Consider the following 18,359-nt stretch of genomic DNA (forward strand, 5'->3'; position numbering starts at 1 on the left):
CTGGTGTCCAACTGCTTTAAACCAGCACTATTACGTTTGTACACTCGTGATTCTGTGAGATCCTGCCTGATGAAAGTCCTGGTTCGGTTGCTAAAATAATGTGGTATAAGGTCTTGCAGATCATGAAGTTGTTCTAGAAAGAGCTGAGAAAGTACCATCTAGATTGGGAAGAGGAGAGAGAATTGGTTTTTTGTTTTTTTTGTTTTTTTTTTTTGAGATGGGATCTCATTCTATCCCTCAGGCTGGAGTGCAGGGACGTGATCACGGCTTACTGCAGCCTCAACCTCCTGGGGTCAAAAGATCCTCCTGCCTCAGCCCCTCAAGTAGTGGGGACCACAGGCATTTGCCACTATGCCTGGCTAATGTTTTAGATTTTTGGACAGACAGGGTCTTGCCATGTTGCCCATGCTGGTCTTGAACTTCTGGGCTCAAGCAATCCTCCCACCTGCACTTTGGGAGGCCAGAAAGAGGATTATTATTATTAGTATTATTAGTATTATTATTTTAGATGGAGTTTCGCTCTCGTTGCCCAGGCTGGAGTGTGATGGCACGATCTCGGCTCACCACAACATCCACCCTGCTGGGCTCAAGCAATTCTCCTGCCTCAGCCTCCCCAGTAGCTGGGATTACAGGCATGCACCACCATGCCCAGCTAATTATTGTATTTTTTTTATTATACTTTAAGTTCTAGGGTGCATGTGCACAACGTGCAGATTTGTTACATATGTATACATGTGCCATGTTGGTGTGATGCACCCATTAACTTGTCATTTACATTAGGTATATCTCCTAATGCTATCCCTCCCCACTCCCCCCTCCCCACAATAGGCCCCGGTGTGTGATGTTCCCCTTCCTGTGTCCAAGTGATCTCATTGTTCAATTCCCACCTATGAGTGAGAACATGTGGTGTTTGGTTTTCTGTTCTTGTGATAGATTTATGGCTGCATAGTGTTCAATGGTGTATATGTGCCACATTTTCTTAATCCAGTCTGTCACTGATGGACATTTGGGTTGATTCCAAGTCTTTGCTATTGTGAATAGTGCCGCAATAAACATACGTGTGCATGTGTCTTTATAGCAGCATGATTTATAATCCTTTGGGTATATACCCAGTAATGGGATAGCTGGGTCAAATGGTATTTCTAGTTCTAGATCTTTGAGGAATCGCCACACTGTTTTCCACAATGGTTGAACTAGTTTACAGTCCCACCAACACTGTAAAAGTGTTCCTATTTCTCCACATCCTCTCCAGCACCTGTTGTTTCCTGATTTTTTAATGATTGCCATTCTAACTGGTGTGAGATGGTATCTCATTGTGGTTTTGATTTGCATTTCTCTGATGGCCAGCGATGAGCATTTTTTCATGTGTCTGTTGGCTGTATGAATGTCTTCTTTTGAGAAGTGTCTGCTCATATCCTTTGCCCACTTTTTGATGGGGTTGTTTGTTTTTTCCTTGTAAATTTGAGTTATTTGTAGGTTCTGGATATTAGCTCTTTGTCAGATAAGTAGATTGCAAAAATTTTCTCCCATTCTGTAGGTTGCCTGTTCACTCTGATGGTAGTTTCTTTTGCTGTGCAGAAACTCTTTAGTTTAATTAGATCCCATTTGTCAATTTTGGCTTTTGTTGCCATTGCTTTTGGTGTTTTAGACATGAAGTCCTTGCCCATGCCTATGTCCTGAATGGTATTACCTAGGTTTTCTTCTAGGGTTTTTATGGTTTTAGGTCTAACATTTAAGTCTCTAATCCATCTTGAATTAATTTTCGTATAAGGAGTAAGGAAAGGATCCAGTTTCAGCTTTCTACTTATGGCTAGTCAATTTTCCCAGCACCATTTATTAAATAGGGAATCCTTTTCCCATTTCTTGTTTTTGTCAGGTTTGTCAAAGATCAGATGGTTGTAGACATGTGGTATTATTTCTGAGGGCTCTGTTCTGTTCCATTGGTCTATATCTCTGTTTTGGTACCAGTAATATACTGTTTTTGTTACCGTAGCCTTGTAGTATAGTTTGAAGTGAGGTAGCATGATGCCTCCAGCTTTGTTCTTTTGGCTTAGGATTGTCTTGGCAATGCGGGGTCTTTTTTGGTTCCATATGAACTTTAAAGTAGTTTTTTCCAGTTCTGTGAAGAAAGTCATTGGTAGCTTAATGGGGATGGCATTGAATCTATAAATTACCTTGGGCAGTATGGCCATTTTCACAATATTGATTCTTCCTATCCATGAGCATAGTATATTCTTCCATTTGTTTGTGTCCTCTTTTATTTCACTGAGCAGTGGTTTGTACTTCTCCTTGAAGAGGTCCTTTACATCCCTTGTAAGTTGGATTCCTAGGTATTTTATTCTCTTTGAAGCAATTGTGAATGGGAGTTCATTCATGATTTGGCTCTCTGTTTGTCTGTTACTGGTGTATAAGAATGCTTGTGATTTTTGCACATTGATTTTGTATCCTGAGACTTTGCTGAAGTTGCTTATCAGCTTAAGGAGATTTTGGGCTGAGACCATGGGGTTTTCTAAATATACAATCATGTCATCTGAAAACAGGGACAATTAGTAGAGATGGGGTTTCTCCATGTTAGTCAGGCTGGTCTCAGACTCCCGACCTCAGGTGATCCGCCTGCCTTGGCCTCCTAGAGTGCTGGAATTACAGGCCTGAGAGAAAGAGGATTCTTAGGAAGGTATCTGCACCATTCATAAGCCTCAGGCAGTCATAGCTGGACAATGGCTATCAAGCAAATCTATAAATAGCTTGTTAAAATGTAGATTCTGAAGCAGTAGCTCTGGTCAAGCCTTTCTAACAAGCTCCCAGCTGTCCCAGTGCTGCTTGTCAGGCAAACCATACTTTGAGAAGAGTAGCTTGAGAGCTTCTCTCCTCTCTCAGCACACACCTGTTGATTGCAGAAGGCATTGGATATTTCCCACTTCCTTGAAGCTCTTTGAAGTGCTTGGACACCATGAAAGGAATTGACCTGCCCCAAGTACAGCACAAGAGTTCTTCCAAAGGTGGACTAGCTTGGGCCTCCAGGACTTAACCCTGTGCCATGGAAAGAAGTAGTCATAATGACAATACTGGAGGCTTCTCATCCATGAAACCAAACACAGAATTGGTAGCTTCCATGTAATCACCTATTGACATATTTTTAAATATGCAGAAATGTTCTAACATATGGAAAGTCATACGGAATAATAAAAAACATTGAATGCACATTCAGCTTTATCAAAGTTAGTATTTTTCTCTGCTTCAGGTTTTCTTAAATAATAAAACACTCAGGAATAATTAAAGCCCTCTGTGTATCCCCCTCTAGTCTCTCTCTCCTTCCTTCCCTTCCACCAAAGGGTAACTACTGGCCTGAATTTGAGGGGGGAATTCATTCTTTCAGCAAATATTTATTGAGTGTCTTCTACGTGCCATGCCCAAGTCTAGGAACTAGAGATACAGCAGTGAACAAGACAATATCCTCATGAACTGACATTCTGGAGAGGGAAAATGACAATGAATAGATAAATAAGTGTTTTGCATGCTTCTTAGGCTGTGTGCAAGTGGCATTATACTGTACATATCTCTTGTTTTATTCACTCAGCATTTATCCATGTTGATACATCTACCTCTAATTCATCCATTTTTTAAAATTTTATTTATTTGTTTTGGAGACAGTCTTGTTCTGTCACCCAGGGTGGAATGCACTGCTGTGGCCTCGGCTCACTGCAACCTCTGCCTCCCGGGTTCAAGCAATTCTCCTGCCTCAGCCTCCCAAGTAGCTGGGACTACAGGCGCCCATCACCACGCCTGGCTAATTTTTTATATTTTTAGTAGAGATGGGGTTTCACCATGTTGTCCAGGCTGGTCTCAAACTCCTAGCCTCAGGTGATCCACCTGCCTCAGCCTCTCAAAGTGCTGGAATTACAGATGTGAGCCTCCGCACCTGGCTAATTCATTCATTTTTAACTGCTGTATAGAATTCCATCAGTTTGCCTCTGCTTACTTATGTACCGTTAATTTGTATGTTCTGTTATTGAATATATAAGTTCTTTCCTATTTTTGATAATTATCAACAAGGGTGACAAAACATTCCTTTTCGCATATCTTTATACACATGTGCACAGTTCCCCTAGAACATATATACACTCAGAACTGGAATTGTAGGATTCAAAGAGTTTGTGCTTCTTCAGCTGTACTAGATGTTGCTAAATTGCTTTCCATATTGGTTATACTAATTTACGTCATCACCAGCGGTGAATGAGAGATCCAGGCACCTCTTTCCATCTCTAAATTGCTGGTGTTTGTTTTATGTCTGTCCCCTCCTTAGCAGTCTGTCCAACTAGAATCAGCGTCTTGATTCTAATTCCAGGTTGGGCCACAGAGCACAATTCTGAGGACACAGTGTCTCTGTAACCACCTGACCTTCTTTGCCAGCGACTTCTTTGTCGTGCCCAGGACCGTGAATGTTGAAGACACGGTTGAACTGTTCCTTCGCGTGACCAACAATCCTGTTGGGGTGTCACTGCTGGCTGGCCTTTTAGGATTCTATGTGATCACAGTTGTGTGGGCTTGGAAAAAGGATCAAGCAGATATGCAGAAGGTAACGAGAGTTTGAGTTCAACAGATTTGCCATGATGGTCTTGAGTAATTAAATAAGATGGGGGAAAAAAACACACCTTTGTCAAAGCCTGGTACTGGGAGGCATAGAAATTCAAGTGGAACTTTTCTTACGTTTATCTTCATGTCTACTGTCTGAAGACCTAAGAACCTTTTCTCTATTTTTGTTTCCTTTGGTTCCAAGATTGGACCCTTGTGGGACTCCTTCTAGGACAGGAATGAGCCAAAAGAAAATACTAGCCAGGTGCAGTGGCTCATGCCTGTAATTCCAACATTTTGGGAGGCCAGGGCAGGAGGATCACTTGAACTCAGGAGTTGAAGGCAAGCCTGGGCACCATAGCAAGACCTTGTCTCTATTAAAAATTAAAAACCATATGAGCCAGGCATGGTGGTGCATGCTTGTAGTTCCAGCCACTTGGGTAGCTGAGGTGGGAAGATCACTTGAGCCCAGAATCGTTGAGGCTGCAGTGAGCTATCGTGCCACTTTACTCCAGCCTGGGCAACAGAGACCCAGTCTCCAAAAAGGAAAACAAAAGACCTAGAGAGCTTAACTAAAGTCAAATGCAAGTTTATCTTACTTTATACATTGGATATGAAAGTTATATGTAAATTGGCCAGGTGCAGTGGCTCACACCTGTAATCCCAGCACTTTCAGAGGCCGAGGCAGGTGGATCACCTGAGGTCAGGAGTTCAAGACCAGCCTGGCCAACATGGTGAAACCCCATCTCTACTAAAAATACAAAAATTAGCCAGGTGTGGTGGCGCGAACCTGTAATCCCAGCTACTTGGGAGGCTGAGGCAGGAGAATCGCTTGAGCCTGGGAGGTTGCAGTGAGCCAAGATCATGCCACTGCACTCCAGCCTGACTGACAGAGTGAGACTCTGTCTCAAAAAAAAAAAAAAGTTACATATAAATCAAATTATAATTTAATGTAACTGACTGGGTGAGGTGGCTCACGCCTGTAATCCCAGCACTTTGGGAGGCCGAGGTGGGTGTATCACTTGAGTTCAAGAGTTCAAGACCAGCCTGGTCAACGTGGTGAAACCCCGTCTCTACTAAAAATCCAAAAATTAACCGGCCATGGTGGCGCATGTCTGTAGTCCCAGCCACTCAGGAGGCTGAGGTGGGAGGATCACTTGAACCTGGGAGGCGGAGGTTGCAGTGAGCCAAGAATACAACATTGCACTCCAGCCTGGGCAACATAGCAAGACTCCATCTCAAAAAATAAAAATGAAAATGTAACTATATACAAGAAACTTATATGGTATGTTTTTTAAAACAAAAATCTTTTGACAGCCCCTTCTTTCCATGTGTTTGTTCTTCCTATGTTTTCTTGCACTTGGAAATTCTAGAATACGCTAAGTGTTCATTTCTTGTTGCCCTGGGTGTAGGGTTGTCCGCGTTAGTAAACAAAAATACAGGCTACCTAGTTAAATTTGTATTTTAAATAAATAGTTCATCTTTAGTGTAAGCATGCCCCAAATTATTCATAGTTTATCTGAAATGCAAATTTAGCCGGGTATTCTCTGTTATCTGGTACCTAAGTGGGAGAGAGGTGCAAGGATTTAGAGGCTTAAGACCTGATTGGGTGATTCTATGACTATTTCACTTGAGAGATACAGGCCCTGGAGGTTCAGGCCTCATCCCCACTTTAGTGGCTTAGGTCTGCTCACGTGTCTGTCTGCTGCCCACACCTCAGCCCTGCTTTCTGTAGGGCTGCCACACCTGCCAGAGTGCATCCTCCTGCTCCTCAGTTGGAGGAGGTGGAAGCTATTCTACATGGAGGCCTAGTAAGTTGCTTGGTTCTGCTTTTCTTGCAGGTGAAGGTTACTGTCCTGGCTGATAATGACCCCAGCGGTCAGTTTCACTACCTTATTCAGGTCTACACCGGATATCGAAGAAGGGCTGCTACAACAGCTAAGGTTAATGAAATAAATGTTCTTCACTTGTTCTTGCTTTGTGTCTTCTGCCACATGAGACACATTCTGAGCTGGTGATATCCTGGCAACCAATAGCACTTTAAAAGCGATCAGAGATTGGTATTTTCTAGTTCTAAACTGTACATGCGGGCCATGCATGGGGGCTCACACCTGTAATCCCAACACTTTGGGAGGCCAAGATGGGGAGGTCACCTAAGGTCAGGAGTTTGAGACCAGCCTGGCCAACAAGGTGAAACCCCTTCTCTACTAAAAATACAGAAATTAGCTGAGCGTGATGGCCCATGCCTATAATCACAGCTACACAGGAGGTTGAGGCACAAGAATTGCTTCAACTCAGGAGGCAGAGGTTGCAGTGAGCCAAGATCACGCCACTGTACTCCAGCCTGGGTGACAGAGCAAGACTTCGTGTCAGAAAAAAAAAATACTATGTGTATGAAGAATTCTCTATGCTTGTCTAAGATCCGAAAGACTTGGTCTAAATACAGTTTTCTATGTCTTCATCTCTGTCCTTAGGGATAAACCCAAAGAATCGTGTTAAAATTCCCTCTGTTTTATCTTTCCCTGTTTCATGGTAGGTTGTCATCACCCTCTATGGATCAGAGGGACGGAGTGAGCCCCATCATCTCTGTGACCCCCAGAAGACAGTCTTTGAACGAGGGGGCCTGGATGTCTTCCTTCTCACCACTCGGTCCTCTTTAGGGGACCTGCACAGCCTTCGACTCTGGCATGACAATTCTGGCATCAGTCCCTCCTGGTGAGTACTTATGTCCTGTTGGCTGTTGCTGCTGCTTTGTGGATCCAAGAGAGAAGAAGGAAGATCACCACAATAAATCACAGTAAAGCTTTGAGCCCCAAATAGTAACAAACGACTATTAGATTTCAGTTTTAAAGCTATCTACAAAGAATAAGCCCTGGAAAGAAGTGTGAGAGATTAACAATATGATTTTTTTTGGGGATAGTAGAGTAATAGATGCTTTGTTTTCTCTAATTTTATTTTCATTAAATGTCATGATTGTGAACAGCAAATAACACCAATGAAATATTGCCTGAAAGTGCCACAAATTAAAAGTATTTGTAAATATGAAAAAAATATCCTTAAAGACTAACTTTAGTAAACAACTATCTACTGACAGTCAAACTTTGAGTCAAACTTAAGAGCTTAAGGACAGGGCGTAGCGGCTCACACCTGTAATCCTAATATTTTGGGAGGCCAAGGCAGGAGGATCACTTGAGGCCAGGAGTTTGAGAACAGCCTTAGCAACATAGGAAGACCCTGCCTCTACAAAAAAAAAAAAAATATATATTTGCCAGGCATGGTGGTGTGCACCTATAATCCCAGCTACTCAGGAGGCTGAAGTAGGAGGATCACTTGAGCCTTGGAGGTTGAAGCTCCAGCGAGTATATCTGCACCACTGCACGCCAGCCTGGGTAACAGCAAGACCCTGTCTCAGGGGGAAGGAAAAAAAAAGTCAAGATCTTAAGGAAGGAGAAAGGATAGAATTACTGTATGAGATGTGCCTGAGGAGTTAGAGAAATAACTAGACGATGATAAACTCCTTGAACCTAACATATGTTAAGTTCGAATGATTCAGCATCTTCCTTCAGCAGCACCCAGAATTAGGAGAGGTACTACAGAAAGTAGATGATGCAATTAATTAAGAACGAAGATTACTGGTTCCTTGGAGTTAGGAAAAAAGAGAAAAATAAAGTGGAGTCTTAAGGCTCAGGCACTCAATCTGTTGCTAAATGTTGCGCACCTGCAAAGAGCAAAATTTTGCCTAAATTTATTAGCAAAATACATTCTTCCCCCTAGGCTAGATACACCAGCCACTGGGCCAGTAGAGCCTAATAACTTTCTTGCTGCTTCCGTTCTGTTCCAGTATGCACAAATCAGCTTGTAAACCATCCTTCCAGTTTTATTTAAAAAGGTGAATAATGTATAGGAAGCACTTGAAAAGATGTTCAACGTGATTAGTCATCAATAAATGAAAATGGTAGAGCACTAGCCACCCATCAGAATGGCTTAAATTAAAAATTCTCACAAAAGACCGGGTGCAGTGGCTCACGCCTGTAATCCCAGCACTTTGGAAGGCCAAGGCGGGCAGATCACTTGAGGTCAGGAGTTCAAGACCAGCCTGACCAACATGGTGAAATCCTGTCTCTACTAAAAATACAAAAATTAGCCGGGTGTGGTGGCAAATGCCTGTAATCCCAACTACTGGGGAGGCTGAGGCAGGAGAATTGTTTGAACCTGGGAGGCGAAGATTGCAGTGAGCTGGGATGTTGCCACTGCACTCCAACCTGGCAACAGAGTGAGACTGTCACAAAACCAAGTTTAGAGAAGGATGGGGAGCAACTAAAACTCTCACAAACCCCTAGTGAGAGTGTAAAATGGTATGGCCACTCCAGAGAACAGCTTGCCAGTTTCTTGTGAAGTTAAACATACACTGACCATGTAACCCAGAAATCGCACTTACAGGTATTTACCCAAGATCAACAAAAACGTGTATCCACTGCAAGACCTGTACACATATGTTCATAGCAGCTTTATTAATAGCCCAAAACTCAAAACATCATAAATGTCTTTCGAATAAACAAATGTTAGTATATTCATTCAATGCAATACTACTCAACGAAAAGGAAACTATTGTTACATATAACTACATGGATGAATTTTTTAAAATTATGCTTAGTGAAAGAAGCTGTACATAAAGAATGTATAGGCCAGACACCGTGACTCACACCTCTCATCTCAGCACTTCGGGAGGCCAAGGTAGTTAGATCACTTGAGGTCAGGAGTTTGAGACCAGCCTGGGCAACATGGTGAAATTCTGTCTCTACAAAAAAATACAAATATTAGCTGGGAGTGGTGGCTCATGCCTATACTCCCAGCTACTTGGGGGGCTGAGGCGGGAGAATCACTTGAGCCCAAGAGGCGGAGGTTGCAGTGAGCCAACATCACACCACTACACTCCAGCCTGGGCAACAGAGCGAGACCCTGTCTCAAAAGAAAAAAAAAAATATATATATATATAGCATATGATTCCACACATGTGAAATTCCATAAAAGGCTAACTATTCTATAAAGATGGAGGACAGCAGATCATTGTTCTCCTAGGGCCAGGAGTGAGGGGGCAGGAGGTGACTGGAAGGAGGGATAGGGAACTTTTGGGGGTGATATTTTGATGTTGCTGGTGTATAAACGTTTGTCAAAATGCATTGAACTGGCCAGGCATGGTGGCTCATGCCTGTAATCCCAGCACTTTGGGAGGCCAGGGCGGGCGGATCACAAGGTCAGGAGATCGAAACCATCCTGGCTACAACATAGTGAAACCCCGTCTCTACTAAAAATACAAAAATTAGTCAGGCATGGTGGCTCATGCCTGTAGTCCCAGCTACTTGGGAGGCTGATGGAGAATCACTTGAACCTAGGAGGCGGAGGTTGCAATGAGCCAAGATCATGCCACTATACTCCAGCCTGTGTGACAGAGTGAGACTCCATCTCAAAAAAAAAAAAAAAAAAAAAAAATGGGCCGGGCGCGGTGGCTCACGCCTATAATCCCAGCACTTTGGGAGGCCGAGACGGGCGGATCACGAGGTCAGGAGATCGAGACCATCCTAGCTAACCCGGTGAAACCGCGTCTCTACTAAAAAAATACAAAAATCTAGCCGGGCGAGGTGGCGGGCGCCTATAGTCCCAGCTACTCAGGAGGCTGAGGCAGGAGAATGGCGTGAACCCGGGAGGCGGAGCTTGCAGTGAGCTGAGATCCGGCCACCGCACTCCAGCCTGGGTGACAGAGCGAGACTCCGTCTCAAAAAATAAAAAATAAAAAATAAAAATAAAAATGCATTGAACTGTGCATTTTAGGGGCACGTGTCATCAGGACCTCCTGAGGCTGTCACAGGTACACATCCTTAACCTAGGCAAAATAAACTTTCTAGATTGACTGGGACCTGTCTCAGATATTCAGGGTTCACATTTTGGTAACCATGAAGGGATTCTAAGTGGAGGTGCCCTATCCTTTGACAAATCTATCGGTGCTTGGTGCCAGCTTGAGCTACCTTTATGGCTCAAACCAATAGGACAATTTGCTGAGGCCTGGAAGCACCCCCTCCAGAGAATCCCTGATCGCCCCAAATTTGGTCGAGATCTAAAGTTTATTTTGCTGTACAACTCCTTTTTCTGGAGTTTGCTTGCTTCCAACAAGGAAAGCAAGTTTTCCTGCCTTCATGACGATGGGAGGCAGGTAACTGCTTTCTAGAGTTTGAGCTCACTTCTAACAGGGAAGGCAAATTTGAGTTTTTTCCTGCTTCTAGGGTAGTAGAGAGCAGTATTCAGCCTGAGACCTATCCCTAGGTAAGTAGCTGAATTAGAGTTTTGCCTTGGCTAAAGTTAAGATTAACAACCAGCTGGTCTTAATTTCTCCTGACCATTAGAGCACTCGGTGATCATAGTTTTGGGTTTTTGTTGTTGTTGTTTGTTCCAGTCTTTGTCCTGTCAGATTTGACCAACTCTACCTGACTTGGTCAAATCCAAATGAGAATTCCAAATTATGGGTATTGAATTGGTTAAAGTTCGTCACAGCTGCAAAAGAGGGAAAAAATGCATTGAACTGTACATTTTAAATGGGTACATTTTATCACGTATAAACTTTATACTACGATAAAGTTGATTAGAAAAAAAAAAGTGGCCAGGCACGATGACACATGCCTGTAATCCCAGCACTTTGGGAGGCCGAGGCAGGCGGATCATGAGGTCAGGAGTTCAAGACTAGCCTGGCCAACATAGTGGAACCCCATCTCTACTAAAGATGAAAATTAGCCAGGCGTGGTGTCACATGCCTATAATCCCAGCTACTTGGTGGCTGAGGCACAAGAATTGCTTGAACCCAGGAGGTGAAGGTTGCAGTGAGCCAAGATCACACCATTACACTCCAGCACTCCAGCTTGGGCAACAGGACGAGACTCTATCTCAAAAAAAAAAAAAAAAAGAGTATGCAGGCCAGGCACGGTGGCACACGCCTGTAATCCCAGCACTTTGGGAGGCTGAGGAGGGCAGACGGCTTGAGCCCAAGAGTTCAAGACCAGCCTGGGCAACATGGCCAAACCCCATTTCTGCAAAAAATACAAAATGTGTGTGTGTGTGTGTGTGTATATATATACACACATATATATACACATGTATATATGTCTATATATGTGTATATGTATATGTGCATATATGTATGTATATGTATATATGTGTGTATATGTGTATATATGTATGTGTATATATGTATATGTGTGTATATGTGTGTATGTGTATATATGTATATGTATATATGTATATATGTGTGTATATGTATATATGTGTATGTATATGTGTATATATATGTGTGTATATAGCACCAGGCATTATTGGGGGAACCATCCCCCAATATTTCTTTTTTTTTTTTTTTTTTTTTTTTTGAGACAGAGTCTCGCTCTGCCGCCCAGGCTGGAGTGCAGTGGCCGGATCTCAGCTCACTGCAAGCTCCGCCTCCCGGGTTCACGCCATTCTCCGGCCTCAGTCTCCCGAGTAGCTGGGACTACAGGCGCCCGCCACCTCGCCCGGCTATTTTTTGTATTTCTTAGTAGAGACGGGGTTTCACCGTGTTAGCCAGGATGGTCTCGATCTCCTGACCTCGTGATCCACCCGTCTCGGCCTCCCAAAGTGCTGGGATTACAGGCTTGAGCCACCGCGCCCGGCCTATCCCCCAATATTTCAACATAGGTTCTATTTTCCCTAAGTGTCGGCCAGTCTGAGAAATAAAGAGAAAGAGTACAAAGAGAGAAATTTTACACCTGGGCCTCTGGGGGGTGTCATCACATATTGGTAGGACCGTGATGGCGACCCCAAGCCACAGAATCATGAAGTTTTTATTAGGGATTTTTAAAGGGGAGGGGGTGTGCAAACAGGGAGTAAGTCACAAAGATCACATGCTTCAAAGGGCAATAAAGGTCACAAGGCAAGGCAAAATTAGAATTACTGATGAGGGCCTATGTCCCGTTGTGCACACATTGTCTTGATAAATATCTTAACAAGAAAAAGGGTTCAAGAGCAGACAACCGGTCTGACTAGAATTTACCAGGCTGGAATTTCCCCATCCTAGTAAGTATGAGGGTACTGCAGGAGGCAGGGCGTGTTTCACTCCTTATCTCAATCACATAAGACAGACACTCCCAGAGCAGTCGTCTATAGACCTACCCCCAGGAATACATTCCTTCCCCAGGGTCTCAATTATTAATATTCCTTGCTGGTAAAAGAATTCAGCGATATTTCTCCTACTCATCCATTTACAGGCTCTCTGCAAGAAGAAAAATATGGCTGTATTCTGCCCGACCCCGTAGGCAGTCAGACCTTATGGTTATCTTTCCTTGTTCCCTGAAAATCGCTGTTATTCTGTTCTTTCTCAGGGTGCACTGATTTCATATTGTTCAAACACACACGTTTTACAATTTATACAGTTAACGCAATTATCACTGTGTCGTGAGGTGTGACGTACATCCTCAGTTTACAAAGATGATTGGATTAAGAGATTAAAGACAGGCATAAGAAATTATAAGAGTATTGATTGGGGAAGTGATAAATGTCCATGAAATCTTCACAATTTATGTTCAGAGACTGCAGTAAAGACAGGTGTAAGAAATTATAAAAGTATTAATTTTGGGAACTGAGGTATGTCCATGAAATCTTCACAATTTATGTTCAGCGATTGCAGTAAAGACAGGTGTAAAAAATTATAGAAGTATTAATTTTGGGAACTGATAAATATCCGTGAAATCTTCACAATTTATGTTCTTCTGCCTCAGCTCCAGCTGGTTCCTATATTCGGGGTCCCTGACTTCCCACAACAGTCCATGGTGGCACATGCCTGTAGTCTGAGATACCCGGGAGGCTGAGGTGGGACAATCATTGAGCCCAGTGGTGGAGGCTGCAGTGCGATGAGTTTGTGCTACTGCACTGCACTCCAGCCTGGGCAACAGAGTGATACTCTGTCTCAAAAAAATAAAATAGACTGGTTGTGGTGGCTCACGCCTGTAATCCCAACACTTTGGGGGGCCAAGGAAGGTGGATCACAAGGTTAGGAGATCAAGACCATCCTGGCCAACATGGTGAAACCCCATCTCTACTAAAGAGTTAAAAAATTAGCTGGGTGTGGTGGCACGTGCCTGTAATCCCAGCTACTCCGGTGGCTGAGGCATGAGAATTGCTTGAACCTGGGAGGCAGAGGTTGCAGTGAGCCAAGATCGCACCATTGTTCTCCAGCACTCCAGCCTGGTTGACAGGGTGAGACTCTGTCTCAAAATATATGTGTGTGTATATATATATATTTTTTTATTTATATATGTATATATTTTACATACATATTTTATATATACACACACAGACACACACAGGCCAGTCATGGTGGCACACGCCTGTAATCCCAGCACTTTGGGAGGCTGAGGAGGGCAGATTGCTTGAGCCTGAGAGTTCAAGACCAGCCTGGGCAACATGGCAAAACCCCATTTATGCAAAAAATACAGAAATATATATAGCCGGGCATGGTGGCACACGCCTTTAGTCTGAGATAGCTGGGAGGCTGAGGTGGGATAATCATTGAGCCTGGTGGTGGAGGCTGCAGTGGGACATGTTCACGCTACTACACTCCAGCCTGTGCAACAGAGTGAGACTCTGTCTCAAAAAAATAAAATAGGCCGGGAGCAGTGGCTCATGCCGGTAATTACAGCATGCCAGAGGCAGGTGGATCACGAGGTCAGGAGATCAAGAGCATCCTGGCTAACATGGTGAAACCCCGTCTCTACTAAAAATACAAAAATTAGCTGGGTGTGGTGGTACATGTCTGTAGTCTCAACTACTCAGGAGATTGAGGCAGAATGGCTTGAACCCAGGAGGCGGAGGTTGCAGTGAGCCGAGATCGCGCCACTGCACTCTAGCCTGGGGACAGAGCGAGACTCCGTCTCAAAAAAAATGAAATAATAGAAAAGTATGTGTATAGGAAAAGGTCTAGAGTATAATAAGTTTTTTTTTTTAAAGACAGAGTCTTGCTCCGTCGCCCAAGTTGGAGTGCAGTGGTACGATCTCAGCTCACTGCAAGCTCCACCTCCCAGATTCATGCCATTCTCCTGCCTCAGCCTCCCAAGTAGCTGGGCCTGCAGGCGCCTGCCACCACGCCCGGCTAATTTTTTGTATTTTTAGTAGAGACGGGGTTTCACCGTGTTAGCCAGATGGTCTTGACCTTCTGACCTCGTGATGTGCCTGCCTTGGCCTCCCAAAGTGCTGAGATTACAGGCGTGAGCCATCACACCCGGCCAATAAATTATTATAGTTATCTCTAGGTAGCAGGATTATAAATTTTTAAAATGTTCTTCATTGTCCTTTAGATATTTTGAAAAAATTGAATGATGGATGTTATTTTATAATCATAGCAAAATAATTTTAAAATTTAACTCTTTTAGAGGAAGCACCCAAAGAAATTTACACCAATGTAATATTTTCTACTTTTCTCACAATTTCTTACCACTGGTTTATATCAGTCCTAATTCTATATGTAGTCTTTGATTATAATACTATTTTTTTTTTTTTTACCTCACGGTGATTTCATGCTCCTCAAGGATAAAGATACTGTCTTATTAATATTTTATTCTCAGCAGCTAGTACAGTGCCAAGATTATAGAGGAACTGAATAAATACTTGTTACAATTAATAATTATAATTAATATTGTAACAATAAGTATTCATTACAGTTAAATTCTCAGGATTATGTGTCACCTCTAGAGCTTCCTATCAGGTATTACGGCTCTTTTTTTGTTGTTTTGAGACAGGGTCTGGTGCTGTCACCCAGGCTGGGGTGCAGTGGTGCAATCTCGGTTCACTGCAACCTGTGCCTCCCAAGTTGAAGTGATTCTTGTGCCTCAGCCTCCTGAGTACTTGAGACTACAGGCGTGCGCCACTACACCCAGCTAATTTTTGTGTTTTTAGTAGAGAGGGTTTCACTGTGTTGGCCAGGCTGGTCTCAAACTCCTGGCCTCAAGCAATGCACCCACCTCAGTCTCCCAGAGTTTTGGGATTACAGGAGTGAGTCATTGCGCCCCACCCTTAAAGCTCTTTTGAAGGCATTCTCTGGTCACCATTTGATTTTCTTTTCATTTCTGTTTTTTTCATTGTTGTTTGAGGGAGGGTCCTACCCTGTTGCCCAGACTGGAGTGCACTGACATGATTATGGCTCACCACAGCTTTGACCTCCTGGGTTCAAATGATCCTCCCACCTCAGCCTCCCAAGGAGCTGGGACCTCAGGTACACGTCACCACACCCAGCTAATTTTTCTTATTTTTTCTTTTTTATAGAGATGAGGTCTCCCTGTGTTGCCCAGGCCAGTCTCAAACTCATGGGCTCTAGCGATCCTCCTACTTTGGCCTCCCGAAATGCTGGGATTGCAGGTGTGAACCACCGCACCTGGCCTGTTTTTATGTTTTTAATTGCAAACATTATATGTGCTTTAATGCAGAAAACTTGGAAAGCACAGAAAAGCAAAAGAATCAGCTCCCATAAAAAACACTGCCAGTCCTTTTTTTTTTTTTTTTTTTTTTTTTAGCAAATGACAATTTTTCCCATAATATTTCTGCTAATCATAGTGAATGTCTCAACTAGACTTTCCTAACACTCACTTTAGATTCTCTACTTTTTTTCTATTTGAAAGAATATAAGAGTAAAAGTTACGCTGGACACACAAAAAGCCTGGGAATAGTTTCTTACCAATCAGAAAATATTTTCTTCTTTATTTTGTTTTATTCTGCTTTTATTATACCTTGCTTTTATTTTCTTATGTTCCAAGACAAGGTCTGGCTCTGTCACCCAGGCTGGAGTGCAGTGGCATGATCACAGCTCACTGCATCCTCTGTCTCCCGGGCTCAAGTGATCCTCCCACCTCAGCCTCCTGAGTAGCTGGGACCACAGGCATGCACCATCATCCTTGGCTAATTTTTGTATTTTCTTTTAGTAGAAATGGGGTTTCACCACATTGCCCAGGCTAGTCTCAAATTCCTGAGCAGAAGCAATCCACCCATCTCGGCTCCCAAAGTGCTGGGATTACATGCATGAGTCAGCACCCCTTGCCCATACTTTGCTTTTAAGTGAAAGCTTTATATGTATAAAATGCACTCCCTGGTTGAATCAAATGCAACTTAATCACCTGTTGTTTTATAAACTGCTTCAATGAGACAGTCACCAGAAATACTTTAGGTTTAAAGGAGTCTATATTCCCAACACAGAAAATAACTTTCAACTAAAATTAAGATTTTGACAAGAGAAATTTAAGTGGTTTCATGACACTAAACACAGACCCTTGGGGAAAATAGCATCATTCCAGTAAAGGAGGAGGTTTGCTGACTAGTTGTGAGGTGAAATCAAATAGGTTGTATAATCAGGTGCCCCAGAGGACAAGTGTGTAAACGGCTGAAGGTAGTGGAGAAGTTAGTGATAAAACACTGTGGTTGGGAAAAGGATGGACTCTCAGGGCCTGTGGCTCTGTGAAGTGGAGATGAGACTAAGGAGAGTGAGAAGTCATTAATGTAAACATTAAAGACTACACCCCATTTATACCCCCGATGATGAAAGAGAGGCAGATGGGATATTTGAAAAGGTGGCAAACCACTGTCACATATGGGACAGAGAAAGGTTATAAAAAGTATATATACATACTGAGCTATTCATAGGTGAGAAAGGTTTGCAGTCTGATGTCTAGTATGTGAACTCCCTTAGAAGTTGGGAAGGGAAGGATAAGATCTACTCTCGTTTCTTTGTTTTTATTTTTCGAGACAGAGTCTCAGTCTGTCAACCAAGCTAGAATGCTGTGGTGCAATTTCAGCTCACTGCAGCCTTGACCTCCCGGGCTCAAACAATCCTTCCACCTCAGCCTCCCAAGTAGCTTAGGACTACAGGCACACACCACCACGCCCAGCTAATTTTTATATATTTTTGTAGAGATGGGATTTTGCCATGTCACCCAAGCTGTGCTCAAACACCTGCACTCAAGCAATCCGCCTGCGTCAGCCTCCCAAAGTGCTGAGATTACAGGCGCGTGCCACGATGTCTGGCCTCAACTTTCCTTTCTTTCTTTAGTTCTTGCCTTGCAATGAAACAGTTCATTTACTTGGACAGTTTACCAATGGTCCGAGATTACGTCTTACTACAAACAACTGGTTCGAGCCCACCTCCCTAATGTGATTATCTTCGTTTTACTACAGGTATGTCAGCCAGGTAATTGTCTGTGACATGGCAGTGAAGAGGAAGTGGCATTTCCTGTGCAATTGCTGGCTGGCTGTGGACCTCGGAGACTGTGAGCTTGACCGCGTCTTCATCCCAGTTTCAAAGAGACAGCTCTTTTCCTTTAGGTACTGTTGGAAAATTACTATTAACAGTGAACATTGATGTTCACTATTAATGGAATTGTTCACTGTTGAATTGTTTTTAATGCAAATTAACATTTTATTAATATTTTATTTCAAACATACATAAGCTTTACTGTTGTGGTTGTAAGTGGTGTAACCATTACCTTAAAAATCAGAAGGAAAACAAAAAGACATTTGCAGTATAAAAATTATAAATATTGCCCTTATTTTCTGAAACTGTTTACCTAGAGAATCATTTATAAATAATTTACTAAGATATCAAGGAATAAAACAATCACTCAGATCAACAGAATATAAAAAGGATGCCACTACTTCTATTTATGAGAACAAAATATAAAAATAAAGGGAAGTATGAGAGGGCTGTAGCCTTCAACTGATTTTCAAAGACACTA

At 42.9% G+C, this 18,359-nt stretch overlaps 2 protein-coding genes across 2 annotated transcripts in view; both read left to right on the forward strand.

Annotated features, from left to right (window-relative positions):
- The window catches only part of ZNF821 (zinc finger protein 821), a 166,489-nt gene that overhangs the window by 37,235 nt on the left and 110,895 nt on the right, over positions 1–18,359 (forward strand). The gene's annotated exons all lie outside the window — the stretch shown is intronic.
- Positions 1–18,359, forward strand: part of PKD1L3 (polycystin 1 like 3, transient receptor potential channel interacting) — an 88,970-nt gene that overhangs the window by 27,408 nt on the left and 43,203 nt on the right. The window contains 4 exon segments of the mRNA XM_077984471.1: positions 4,346–4,576; positions 6,414–6,515; positions 7,109–7,287; positions 17,803–17,949. Of these exon segments, the coding sequence (XP_077840597.1) occupies positions 4,346–4,576; positions 6,414–6,515; positions 7,109–7,287; positions 17,803–17,949 (659 nt within the window).

This window comes from Macaca mulatta, chromosome 20 (assembly GCF_049350105.2).
Source record: "Macaca mulatta isolate MMU2019108-1 chromosome 20, T2T-MMU8v2.0, whole genome shotgun sequence".
Classification (NCBI taxonomy): Eukaryota; Metazoa; Chordata; class Mammalia; order Primates; family Cercopithecidae; genus Macaca; species Macaca mulatta.